We start from the raw sequence: 12,843 nt of genomic DNA, 5'->3' as shown, positions 1-12,843 counted from the left end.
AAAAGAGGTGAGGGGGAACAATTAAAAGGGGCGAAAGGAGTTTTGAGACGTGATTCTGGACACTCCAAGTTAACAAAACGATTCGTATCGCATGTCTGCATGACCCAAAGCATCAGGAAATCGTGTGTACAAAGTAGAACAGGGGCTTAATCAGCAGATGGCGACGTTAAAGGATAGCGGCTACCGTGATATCCTCTTGGCCTCGATATCGGGAATGTGGTATACGAGCATTAACTGGCAAAAAACGAAAATATTGACAAGAAACAAAGAAAAGGCGGCTGGTCTTTATTGCAGGCAGGCAAAACGTTCCAGCGGTCCTCGCGGCCCCCCGGAAAAGCTATCTGGTTCATGTGCAGCAGCGAATGATCACGGTGGGAACCCCAGAGCCCGTCCTTGCACCATCAAGCGCGTGACAAAACATGTTGATTGTGACACAGGTGCTGTATACTGCATACCGCTGTGCTGCGGAATGAAGTACGTTGGACAAACCGGTCGTTGCATAAAAAAAAACGGCTGTAGGTGAGTATGCCATCAACTGCAGCTCTGTCAGCCACCCAGGAAAGTAGGCCTCGCGTTGCAACCGCTGCCACAAACGCATGCCATTGTTGGACAGAACCGCAATCCTTTTCCATTCAAACAAAAAAAAAAAAAACAGAACTAGAAGCTGTAGAAGCCTTCGAAATCAACTATGCAGGGGCTGAGAAGTGCATCAGAAACGCGTCGTTGTCGCTGTCATGCAGAGAAAGAAGTGGAACTGCTTAGGTTATCTATATGTGAGTTTTTACCGATGTGTATAGATCTGCTTGCGACCACTGTCGGTTCAGTTTTTTTTCCTATAGTTTTTTATATCCCATCGGTGGCACTTGTGTACCCCCTGTGTAAACGAAAACCTGCACCATCCATTAAAAAATCAGTTGGCAATTGGCGCTCTTTGTTGTTTCTTCGTTTGGTTTTTGTCCGTAAAAATTTTAGTGCGTTTCACCACGATGAACAGCCAACTAGGCCCAGTTCTCGCACTGTTCGCGCTGTCGTTCAAGTAGCTGGAAACTTGAGCAATAACTTACTGCGCGTAAAAAAAAAAACATTAGTCATGTCAGAAAAAAAAAAAGATATTGTGTGCAGTTGCGCAGGGAGGAGATTTTTCTGAAGAGTTTTTCTTTGTTCTGGTCATTCTCAAGTTCACGACCCGTTTCTAGACTACAATATCTTCTGTTCTTAATCTCAGGTTCACAACCCATTTCTAGGCTATGATATTCCCTGTTCTTGACCTCACCTTCACAACCCATTCCTATAGGCTGCGATATCTTCTGTTCTTAATCTCACGTTCACAACCCATTTCAAGGCTATGATATTCCCTGCTCTTAATCTCACCTTCACAACCCATTTAAAGGCTACGATATCTTCCTTTCTTAACTTCGGTTCATGATATCGAAGATGCAGTATTCAGCTTCTTCGACCTGTTCTCAGGTAACTGATTTAAGGTATTCGTGTCTGTACAATGTCCAGCTGTCATGCGAACAACCACTCGTCGCTCACCGTCACCACGCGAAGGTCAACCAGCTTCATTCAATGCGTATTTTTAATTGAAGCGACAGCATAGCCGTATGTTTTTATGCTCTGAAGTTCGAAGGGCCTTGTATTGCAACGAATGTCAGACGGAAGATGAAAGGCGGCATAGTATGCAAGAAAAAATTATTTCATCTATTGCTCCTGAGCAACGCTGGGCATTAAATGGTTATAAGACACAGGCGGGATTAGCCTTACAGTCCGTGAGTCGACAAATGCCCCCTGTGTTTCACAGTCAAGCACGCGCACAGCTCCTCGTGCCAATGATTACGGATCGCACATTGTTCAGAGCACCCACTATACCGAGCCTACTGGTTGAGTTTCCCCTTCAAGGTGGCGATGAGAGGAAACACCTTGTTGATGATGAAATCGGGGTTTCTTGATGACCCGGTGGTTCTAGCTCACAAACATTCACGTTACTCGAAGAAAGGGGAATGTTAATTATTTATTTACAACATAAATAAAAGAAGAAACGAGCAAGGAGAAAACTATTTACAGCATGACTAAACCGTTGAACAGACGAATTCAGCCTCGGTTCAACCCAGAGCGCTTACTTTTAGCACCTCTGTCCCCGCCCTTAGCGGGGACAGCAACCAATAATATAACAAGCGACCCTCCTCACCAATCAATGGTTAGGGAAAGGAAAATAAGGTTTCCGCCAACTAATCACAGATTGGGGAAAGAATATCGACTAAACAATGGTCGGGGAAAGGAAAGCCAAAACTCTGCACTTCCCTCGACCAGCCAAACATTTGGCAAAGGAAGTGTTGCATCCAAACACACAAACAGCACAAACACCACTACCATTTCCCACCGCACAGAAGTTACTGCATTCCCGACCTTGACATTTGTTTTCTCTTTCGCACACGTGCATGCAAGACAAACGTATAACGAAGGAACGATCATTCAAGACGTTGCGTTCTTTACATAACAACAGAAGACAGTCGTCAAGGGAAGAATGCGCTTCATGGTCACTTGATCCCACCCAGACGTGTCTCCTGCATTCTTACACCGTGCTCCTGCATGCCCAAAGTCTCGGCAACCCTTTGGTGCCGCGCACATGTCGACCGCCGTACCTGTCTTTTCTTCAAGACGGGTTATTCCCTTGACGGCACGAGGGACACAAAGACATCTGTTGCCAGAAGGGGAGACGGGGACGGGACGGGTCTCTTTGTTGGCGACACACTGACCACACTGTATACAGCCACCGCCGAGTCCCCGTCGGGTGTCCCTCTCAGGCCAAGTGGCTCACAAACGCGGCATTCCACAGAAAGTTCAGCGAACTTCACACCGCTGGTTCCTTATACCCCTTGCAAAACTTTCTTTAAACAATCAGTATACTCTGTATTGAAAATTTCCTCTAGGTCGAAATTCACTTCGGACAGTAGGTGAACTCAGGAGTTTTTGGTTACGACGTAGCACGACACAATTTGATCTGAAGAACACACTGTGAATGCTTTTCTATGCCGTTCGCTAAGGCAAAGCTCATAGTCCCAAGAACTTGCGCTCAAGGACACAGTTGCCGTTCAATGTGCGCTCAACAGAAATGCCCGGACAGCGTAGCGTTGTTAAACGTGCGATGAAATCTCAGAAATTGTATTGTGCACAAGAGCAGAGCAGAGCATTCGTCTGTGACGGGAAGTTTCTAATTACTGAAAGTTTTCGAGTGCATCAATTTTATATAACCCGGTTCTCCATACACAGTCGATTGATTGTCCTTCGACTGTCTCTTATATAAGAGGAACCTGTGGGCACGGCATGGAGAAAATATGAAACGTCTGAGAACAGGGGGAGGTGGGATTTAAAGGGGGAGGGGGGCTACGGCAAAGCGAGAAATTTCTGATAGAAAAACTGCATTGTTCGCTAATTTTTTTTCACCACAAAGTTTCAGAAATCCACTGTGCAAATAAGGCACCCCCGCCCCCCCCTCCTTTCCCCCAATTCATCAAATGCAGATAAGTTGCTTACAGAAAAGATAGGTTTTTGTGGAAATGAAATGGCGCAGGAACTGTCTCGCTCCTCAGCTGGCACCACCACTACGCCGTGAAGGAAGGGATGAAGGAAGGAGTGAAAGAAGAAAAAAGACAAGAAAAGGATTGGCAAGCAATTTACCCGGTCATATAACGCTCGATTGGGCGTACTGCGCTTTAGGCAGAAGGGCATAAAGCGAGCGAAAGATTGGATCATGGTTTATGGGCGTTTTAACGTCCCAAAGCGACTCGGGCTATGAGGGACGCCGTAGTGAAGGGCTCCGGAAATTTCGACCACCTGGGGTACTTCAACGTGCACTGACATCGCACATTACACGGGCCTCTAGAATTTCGCCTCCATCGAAATTCGACCACGTGCGGCCGGGATCGAACCCGCGTCTTTTTTTTTAATTCAATTCAATTCAATTCTTTATTCACCATAAAACTGGACGGTCTCCAGGGCTAAAAGTTGCTGCCTATAACTTGACTGGGGCCCTGGAGCCGTTTACAAAGCGGCAGCAGACATTGGTGGCAGAGTACGCTAACATTAATTACAAACACTGAGTAGCAGAAGGCATCAGAAAGTACAGACCTGCTGCATGATTTATCACAACAATAGATTCTTATCAATTACAATTGAGAAAAGTGTACTCGTAGCTCGGGCCAGCAGCCGAGCGCCATAACCACTCAGCCACCGCGGCGGCTCCCGAGCGAAAGAACTGAAGGCGACAAGAAGTCGAACACTGCCGTGTGAAGAAGCCATGCGCAGCGCGCCAAAACGCAATGGAAAGAGTCACAGCGCACATTTGTAGGTGACTATACTAAAGTCAGTATACTTTCAACCTTTCAGGTTTCTTTCTATCACTCCTACATTCCCTCTCAATCTCCTCTCCCTGTCCTTTTACTCACGCTGGTGGCAGGCCATAATAATAATAATAATAATAATAATTGGTTTTGGGGGAAAGGAAATGGCGCAGTATCTGTCTCATATATCGTTGGACACCTGAACCGCGCCGTAAGGGAAGGGGTAAAGGAGGGAGTGAAAGAAGAAAGGAAGAATAGGTGCCGTAGTGGAGGGCTCCGGCATAATTTCGACCACCTGGGGATCTTTAACGTGCACTGACATCGCACAGCACACGGGCGCCTTAGCGTTTTTCCTCCATAAAAACGCAGCCGCCGCGGTCGGGTTCGAACCCGGGAACTCCGGCTCAGTAGTCGAGCACCCTAACCACTGAGCCACCGCGGCGGGGCGGCAGGCCATGGGTGATTCACGTTCGATGACAGATGCCGCGGCTAGCAACATCTTTTCCTTCCATTTTTATTTTATTAACAAAGGGTCACTAATAATAATACTAAAATTAACATAAGCGCTTATTTAGCCCTCCGCAGGAATTAAGAACGAAGAAAGCATCCGAGAATCTTGACCTCCGTGGTGGGAATTGAACTGAATTGCCTTTTATTTCCGTAAGTATACAATTTATAGGGGCTCTCAGAAAAATAGTTACTCAGAGCAACCTGCCGGAGAGCCCGATCCGCGCAGCGTTGTGATCAAGAGCCGCCTGACCGCGTGCGCCTTGCTCAATACCGAGCCAGCATTTTGCAAGCCAACTTCCCGTAGTTGCTGCTGCCATATGGCGCAGCAGGTATTGCTGCCACATGCACCCCGGAAGGAGCAGGTCTCGATGTTCTTCTTTATCCAAAGCGCGTGCAAAAAAGCAGTTTTCCTTCAGAATCTCTATCTCAGATCGCGTCTCTTCGTTTGGCGATCTCTATACATCTCTATTTCGAAGCTCTTGAGATGCCTTGCGTAAATTGCAGCACCAGCCTTATAGTTCGATGCAAGACCGCAGACTAGCCGACCGCCATTCACGCTGCATCAACCCCGACATGGTCGTTTATGCACCTCAAGCTTGTTCTGGGGTTCAGCTTTTATCATTCTTCACGCGTACATCTAAGGACTGAACTCTATGCCTTCCGGTCAATGTTGTGTCGCACATTTATAACATAAGCATTTCGAGTGACTTCACATAATAAATCCGTTCCCTGGTGCACTGAAGATATGTACTTACAATAAATCTTACAGGAACTATGGAACATATTTGGCCGTATCTTCTCCTTTTACATGACACAAGGTATAAAACTAACCAGCCTGCGGTAGCTACGCAGTGTTTCACCTAAGATTTTACACAATTTTTAAAAATAGGCTTTCTGAGTTAGAAGAGCGTTTTTTTTTTTTGGCATATTATTTTCAGCGGTGTAGTACATCAGAATACAGCTAAGACATCCTGACTAGCAGGCTAGTTAACTAATATTGAATAGTTAACTTTTAACTATTACTGTTAGGCTCCTTAATTATCGAGAGGCGTGTAGCCCGCCGTAATTTTTGCTACATGGTGCCAGAAAACACGCGCTTTCGAGAAGCCTGCAGGCAAAGCAACATCTCCAGTGCACGCAACTTTTAGTCTATTCCAATTCGATTCTTTTCGCCATACGTCACTGGTTTCAGCCCTCCGCGATCGGCCACTGGGCTCGATGAATGTAAGAATGATACACAGCCGAAATAGAAAGAATCCTTCCATTATTCCGGTCATGCACGCGTTGAAAACACATGTAATCTCGGCGTAACTTGAGCCAGCGTTGCCCACTCAGAGAAGGAACTGGTCAACTCACCCTTCTTAGACTTCTCCTTGGGGTCTGTATTGAGCAGTATGCACTTGTCGGTAGCCGTCTTGTAGGCACTGGACGTCGTGTCCGCGGCGCCCCTCACGCCTCCTGCCTTCCCGTAGCCGGAGCCATCACTCTTGCCATAGCCGTCAACGTAGCCTCCGGAGTGCAGAGCCGAGTCGTGCAGCAGCGCTTTGGAGCCGTAGCCTTTCATGGCTTCTTCGTGATGATGCTCCAACATCAGCCGGTACGACTGCATAACGTCCTCGATGCCAGCGGGAGAACAGAGTCCAAGGTGAAGGAAATGGAACCAATGACCCGCGGAATCAAATCGCACCGAAGCACACACGCCCCCCCTTCGTGCTCTGCTATGCTACGCCACGAGAGAGGGAGCCGTCAGGCGAGGTCCCCCCTGAAAACTGCTCGCTGCCTGGCTGCTCGTGAGTGGCGCGACTGACCGCGGGCGCCTCGGCGGCTCACTCACTCGGCGGGGGCAACACGGGCTCATCAAAAAACATCAAAAGCCGCCAGGCCAGCGCGCTCAGCGAGCCCATGAACGAAAGGCGGTCCGTGCCGCCTCCCTCACGCGATGCCCTGCGGGGAAGTCGAGGCAGGCGAGCGCGGAGCGGCAACGCGATCGGGCGCCATTGGTCCGCCCCGCCCCGCCGCGTCACCCGCGCGTCGGCCAATCACGACTCGTGCACGGGCCAGCTCATGGAGGCCATCATTTTGGGCATAAGGAGGTTAAGGAGAGCCGCCGCCGCCTCCGGGCAGCGGGAGCAACGAGGGCGAGAGAAGATATAACAAGGCCCGAAGCGCGAAGCGTCGAGGAAACAAGAGGCGGAAAGACACGCAGTGCCGACGCTTCCCTTTGAATAGCGGGTGGGGAGAAAAATGGCCTCCGCCATTTGGCGTGTTAACTAATTGCTTTACAATCGGGAAAGGGAGACGCACCACCCCTACTCACTCTCCCCACCTGCCTGCGCGCTCGCCCGTTTGGTGAGAATCATGCGGCTGCAGCCCGAAAACCTGGCGGCGCGAGGAAAAAAACGGGCCGTGGAAGTGTTGTCGGCCGTGCCTGTTAGGGCCGAGGCGGCGCTAATGCCCGCGTTTTATGGCACCTCCAAGGTCTGCCTCGTCTCTCGCTCATTTTTTTTTCCCCCTCTTCGTCTGCCGATGCCTCTTTGTACGGCGAGGGCGATGCGGCTCCTCCGACCCTCCTCTGCTACCTCTGCGGGCAACCTTCTGGTGCGAGCTCGCTATACGCTTCGCGCCCATCGGTGCCTTTGTTCTGGGCTTCCCTCCCTCTCCGCCGCGGCGGTGCTCATCCTCTGCCGCGAACGACCAGCGGCGGCCGCTTTCATGTCGCCCCAAACAATGCCGACGTCAAAGCCGCAGCGGCAGCCCGCAAGCCAGCCGCAGGCGACCTGTTCTTTCCCCTGAGCGATCCTACCACCATGCTACAACCAACCGCTCACCCCCGACCCGTCTTTCCCACCCTTATCCATCCTCAAGTGCGTGCACGGAGTTACAACGTGCGGTACGCGTACGCAGCAACTGCAAAGCACCTATTGCCTCGCAAACTGCCTGTGCCATTTGTGTACTTAGTGCGCCGCGCACAGGTGCGTCATTAAGAAAAAGGGAGATGAATTTCAATTGGTGCCGTTAAACTCGGCGCCCATAATGCATACTTCTCGCCTTCTGAATTATTCATGAGTCGGGCAGTGCACTCTGCAGACGCCGTTTCCTGCGGATGCATGCATGCATCAAAGAGAACTATAAATAAGGAATGAGCGCATCAGTGGCAATGCGCTGAGAACGCAGGCTTTCGTACAGTACTGGTTAAAAGCTGTTTATTGCACTCACGCTAAAGTATGACCAATAAAAAAAAAATCCCTGACGCGGGATTATTGCTGCTGGCTGTTTGCGTTCCATATCTTGTGTTTGCGCTCTATTATAGAGCGATACCTGCGTTTCATCCTTAATCACGCGTGTAGCCTGCCAAGCCTACACTATTATTGCGAACGCTTATTTACGGCCCATATCAATATTTTTCAGAACAGCAGCCACACAAATGTAGACTCTGTTCCGCTTGAAACACTGTGACCTCTGGTGGAAATGACGTATACTGTTTATATCTAAGATATATACTCTGTTTACCCGAGCTCTACACTGAAGAGCAAGCATTTTTAACCTTTCACTAAAGGCACGCGGGAGGAATGTTTCGAAAATGCGTTTCGCTCTACGCCACGGCCCCAGAGATGGCGCGGTACACGTCGTCATAAATAACCAAGCTGGTTTTTTGGTCTTTCGTTCAAACTTAATCGTCAGAAGGCTTCAGAATTAGCCGCTGCACATGCTAATGAATTACTAAGTTGCGAAGTAAAAAAAAATCAAATCATTTTGTTGCTGATCCCCGCAAGAACAGTTAGCGATTTAAATTGTGTTTGCTATGAACATCACCTGACTGTGAGAAGTTTAAGGGAAACGTGTAGCCTTCTCTCGTTTGTTTTAATCAAAACGAGAAGTAAGAAATTACGTTTCCGCTTTGGTCATTTGCATATCAGCATGCGCAACACCCAGGGCGTCCATCAGGAGAGTCATTTGCACTGAGAGAGAGAGAATGAAAAGGAAACGCAGGGAGGTTAACCAGATGTGAGTTTCCGGTTTGCTACCCTACACTGGGGATGGGGGATAGGGGTTAGAAAGATGACAGAGAGGAAAACGAAAAAAAAAAAAGGAACGTGCACACATGGAGACACACACACACAAGGCGTTCCAGTTAAAGTCTTTCACACAGGCCGGTAGATTGTAAGAAGCGCAAAAGCGCTTGCACGGCCTTCTTCTGCGACGGTAGGTCCTTTCGATGTTGTAGAATTCTTTTTTCGGATAGCGGTTGGTCGTCCAGTTGGTCAAGTTCGTGGCTAAGGCATGCCCTCTGTGGACTGTACTGCGGGAAGGAGCACAATATATGGCCAATTGATTCTTCATGGCCGCAGTGGTCACAGGTTGGGGTGTCGGTCATCCCTATGCGGAAGGCATAGGCTTTAGTAAAGGCAACACCCAACCAAAGTCGATATAAAAGCGTGGCGTCTCTACGGCGAAGCTGTGATGGCGCTCGAAGACTTAATGTTGGATCAAGTAATGCCGGCCATGAAATAAGGTTCCAGTTGCTTCCAAGTCACTGCGGGATTATCGGCAATGAACGGGCGGATCACGCTGCCCGCTCAGCCCATACTGAGGAGGGCCACGTCCCAATTCCTCTTTCTAGAACTGACGCGGCACGGAAGCTCCGCCTACTTGCTCGGCAGTGCACCGAGTCGCAATGGAATGAGCCACATTTAAGAAATACGCGACTGTACTCATTTGCACTGAGTGTTTCGTATTACCCATTGAGGTGAATAGAAATGTGCGAATGGCTACGAGGTCCAAGGCAGTATGTTTAAACGCAAAAAAAAAAGACAATCTTTCTAGCCGAAACGAATTGTCTATGAAGACATAGAGAATTAGGGGACCTTAGGAAGCTGCGAATTTTAATAAGCAGCATGAGTACTGCAATCAGTTATAACTAAGAGAGTTGTTAGCGCTGTGTGTGTGCGTGTCTCCTATATTCTCGCTCCTGCCTTTCGTTTTCGCCGAAATCATGTTCCAACTGGCCCGGCAACTTTCGATAATGCAATCAGTTATAGTTGCTGCAATAGCCACACAGAAATGGATATTCGCCGTAATCTCATCTAATCTATCACCTTAGAATCAGCAGCACGTCAAAGTAACGCAAAAATCACGGCCGATATCAGGACCATAAAAATAACTCCCCTCTTCGAAAAATCGGCGAACCATATATAAGCATAAGTATACAGACAGAAAGGTAAGAAGATATTCAGACAAGAACAAGTGTCTAGGAGGTTGGAGAAAAATCACTGAGATGCCTGTCAAAGTGCCCCCTCCCCCTTCTTACCCGACTCCAGAATTTGACACTTGCTTAAAATGTAACAGAACAGAAAGAGCATCGATAAGGCACACACAACCCAATTCATGAAGCACTTCCAACGTGTATAGGCCTACTTCAAACCAACACAATGCAAAGATGAGGAACTCTGAAAAAAAAAAAAAACTTACAACACAACCGCCACCTTTAAATTGGTATTGACAATAGGTAATGAAATATTTTGTTTTCCATACCTGCAGTAAAATGCGTTTTCTTCTATTGCAGTTCATGCTTTGATTGCCTTTATCCGCGGCACAGGAATTAGGATTATGTCTAAGGAACGTCCTTGAATTAAAGTTGTACAGAGAAAATCATCTTTGCCTTTGAAGCGATAAAAAATAAATGAGTAAGAACTAAGGCGCTGTGGACATCTGTTGACGAAGCAGCCTTCGCCGTCGCTTCGGTGGTCGAGGTTGCTGCATGCGACGCGCGTCTTTTATTTCCGTCTTTCCTTTCACATACTTCTTTCATCTCCCTTCTGTCTGCGCGCGGCAGTGAACCGATCCACTCGACAGGCCCGTGCGCTTTTTCCTTTCTCCGTTGGGTCATATAGCAAGAGATATATAAGACCCGCGGATTATGACACATCTAAACCACATGCCACACGGCTCTCTAAATTCATCTCTTAGTCTGATTGTGAATTTCCTTCGTATCTTTTTTTTTTCTTATCACCTGATCAAAGTACGTTTCAGTTCCAAGACTCCAGCGGCTGCAGCTTGTGTAAAAAAAAAGTTTATCTTTCATCATTCATCAGCCTCTTTTGCATTTGGTCAGTGCCGCCCTTGATAGCTGAACCCACGAATGGAATTTCTTAACCGGGCAGTTGCCAACGATAAATAAGAATGAATATCGAAACGGATCGTTAAAAAACAGTCGCTCCTACAGTTAAATAAAAGTGTGACTGGTAAAAGCTTCGATATATATATATATATATATATATATATATATATATATATATATATATATATATATATATATATATATATATATATATATATATATATATATATATATATATATATATATATATATATATATATATATATATATATATATATATATATATCGAGTCTCGATTCGCACCCAACCTTTCGGGTATCGATAAAGTGCGATTCGAGACTCGCAAGGCTGGGTTATTGCCTCAACTTTACTGGCAAGTTTTGTCTGTTTACGACTACCACACGTGCACTTCGCAAAAGAAGTTCTTGGCACGGCGACTTTCTTTCTTTATTTATTTTTTCTTAGACATTTGCCTAAGAGAGGGCTGGGACTAAAGGCTTGGCATGCATGGCAAGCATGGACTTCATGCATGGCAAGTGTGTATATACTGAGCTCTGAGGGCGTGCGTGTTATACAGGTGTTCAACTGCTGCAGCTGTTCAAAGGGTCTTTCGGGGCTGCAGTGCTGTATACGTGCTGTAAATACAAACAGCATTCCTCAAAAAAAAAAGGAAGTGGCGGAAGGGAGGGGGGGGGGGGGGAGAAACAGGTTATCGCAAAAGTGGCGAGAGGCATGTGTAGCCCAGAAACGGTTGTTCTGTGGATATGTCGTGACAAAGGTGAGTTTGAGAAGGAAAAAAAATGATTGGAGGAGGGCACGTATAAGAACGCGAACAATGTTCGACAAGAACTTTCACGCATCACGACTGTTCGCTGTTGTTAAACAGCAGGCGCAAAAAGCGTGCGAAAGCCTGGAGGGATTCCAGAGTGACTCTGTTAACTTGAACAGGATTCTGCAAGCACGAAAGAGTGGGACAACAAAACAACCATGGAGGACTTGAACAGCAGCCAGGTATCTCCAGAACCCCAGTCTTGTGCTGTAGCCTTTTCGTATACTTGTTTGCTGTAAGGCCTCTGGCAAAGCGACCCAAGCTGCACCGCTGACTGAATGTGCCTGCATGCCACAACTACTCACTGAAACACGCATGCTAAAGCGAAGCGTCTACCGGCCTCGCGGTCGCAGTCTGAAGAAGGCCAACTGCAAAAACACTCGTGTACTGTGCGATTTCATCGCACGTTAAAGATGTCCATGTGGTCTAAATTGATCCGGATACTTCCACTGTCTTCATAATGTCGGAAGTGTCGCTTCGAGACTGTAGACCCCACATGTCATCCACGTACCTAGGATTTTTTTTTTTTTCAGGAGGGCCAGGGGTGGGGAGGGGTACATATCCAACAAGAGCACCACAGAGAGAATAGGGGGGTGGGGGCGAGGCCAGGTCTTTTCATACCATCTCTTGGATACATGCCCACATGTGCGCTACTAAAGTGAAGTGTCAAGGAAGTTCGACTTAACGATTCGCCACGGAGAAAGAATGTTCGGCTGGTCCTAATATTTCGCTGCTCCGTGGTGGCTTCTGCGTAATAACTTGTCTGGTCATGCAACGAATAGGAGGCATTCACGTGACGTCATCCGCAAGGGGCGCTAGTGGCCGGCGCGGCATTCGCCATGTTGGTGGTCGCGCCAAGGCGGATTTACATCTACCTTGGTCGCGCGCGCGGCAGCCGCAGCATTTACCTCGCTTGTGATGTGTGAAATGTGAGTGTATTTAGCGTCTCGCCGCAAATCATTTCTGTCCGACCGGTAACACCGTGTGACTGAGTGGATACGCCGTGAACTGCGCGAAGCAGAAAAGAGCGGGCACGCTGAAAATGT

At 47.8% G+C, this 12,843-nt stretch overlaps 1 protein-coding gene across 1 annotated transcript in view; it reads right to left on the bottom strand.

Moving 5' to 3' along the window:
- The window catches only part of eve (homeobox protein even-skipped), a 40,127-nt gene extending 33,520 nt beyond the window's left edge, over positions 1 to 6,607 (bottom strand). The window contains exon 1 of the mRNA XM_077627207.1: positions 6,207 to 6,607. Coding sequence (XP_077483333.1) covers positions 6,207 to 6,459 — 253 coding nt within the window. The 5' untranslated portion in view covers positions 6,460 to 6,607. The remainder of the gene's footprint in view (positions 1 to 6,206) is intronic.
- Between the last annotated feature and the right edge of the window lie 6,236 nt (positions 6,608 to 12,843).

The sequence above is a fragment of the Amblyomma americanum genome, chromosome 6, assembly GCF_052857255.1.
Source record: "Amblyomma americanum isolate KBUSLIRL-KWMA chromosome 6, ASM5285725v1, whole genome shotgun sequence".
In the NCBI taxonomy this organism is placed as follows: Eukaryota; Metazoa; Arthropoda; class Arachnida; order Ixodida; family Ixodidae; genus Amblyomma; species Amblyomma americanum.
The sequence above is the reverse complement of the archived record's forward strand: the minus strand, read 5'-3'. Positions and strand labels throughout refer to the sequence as shown.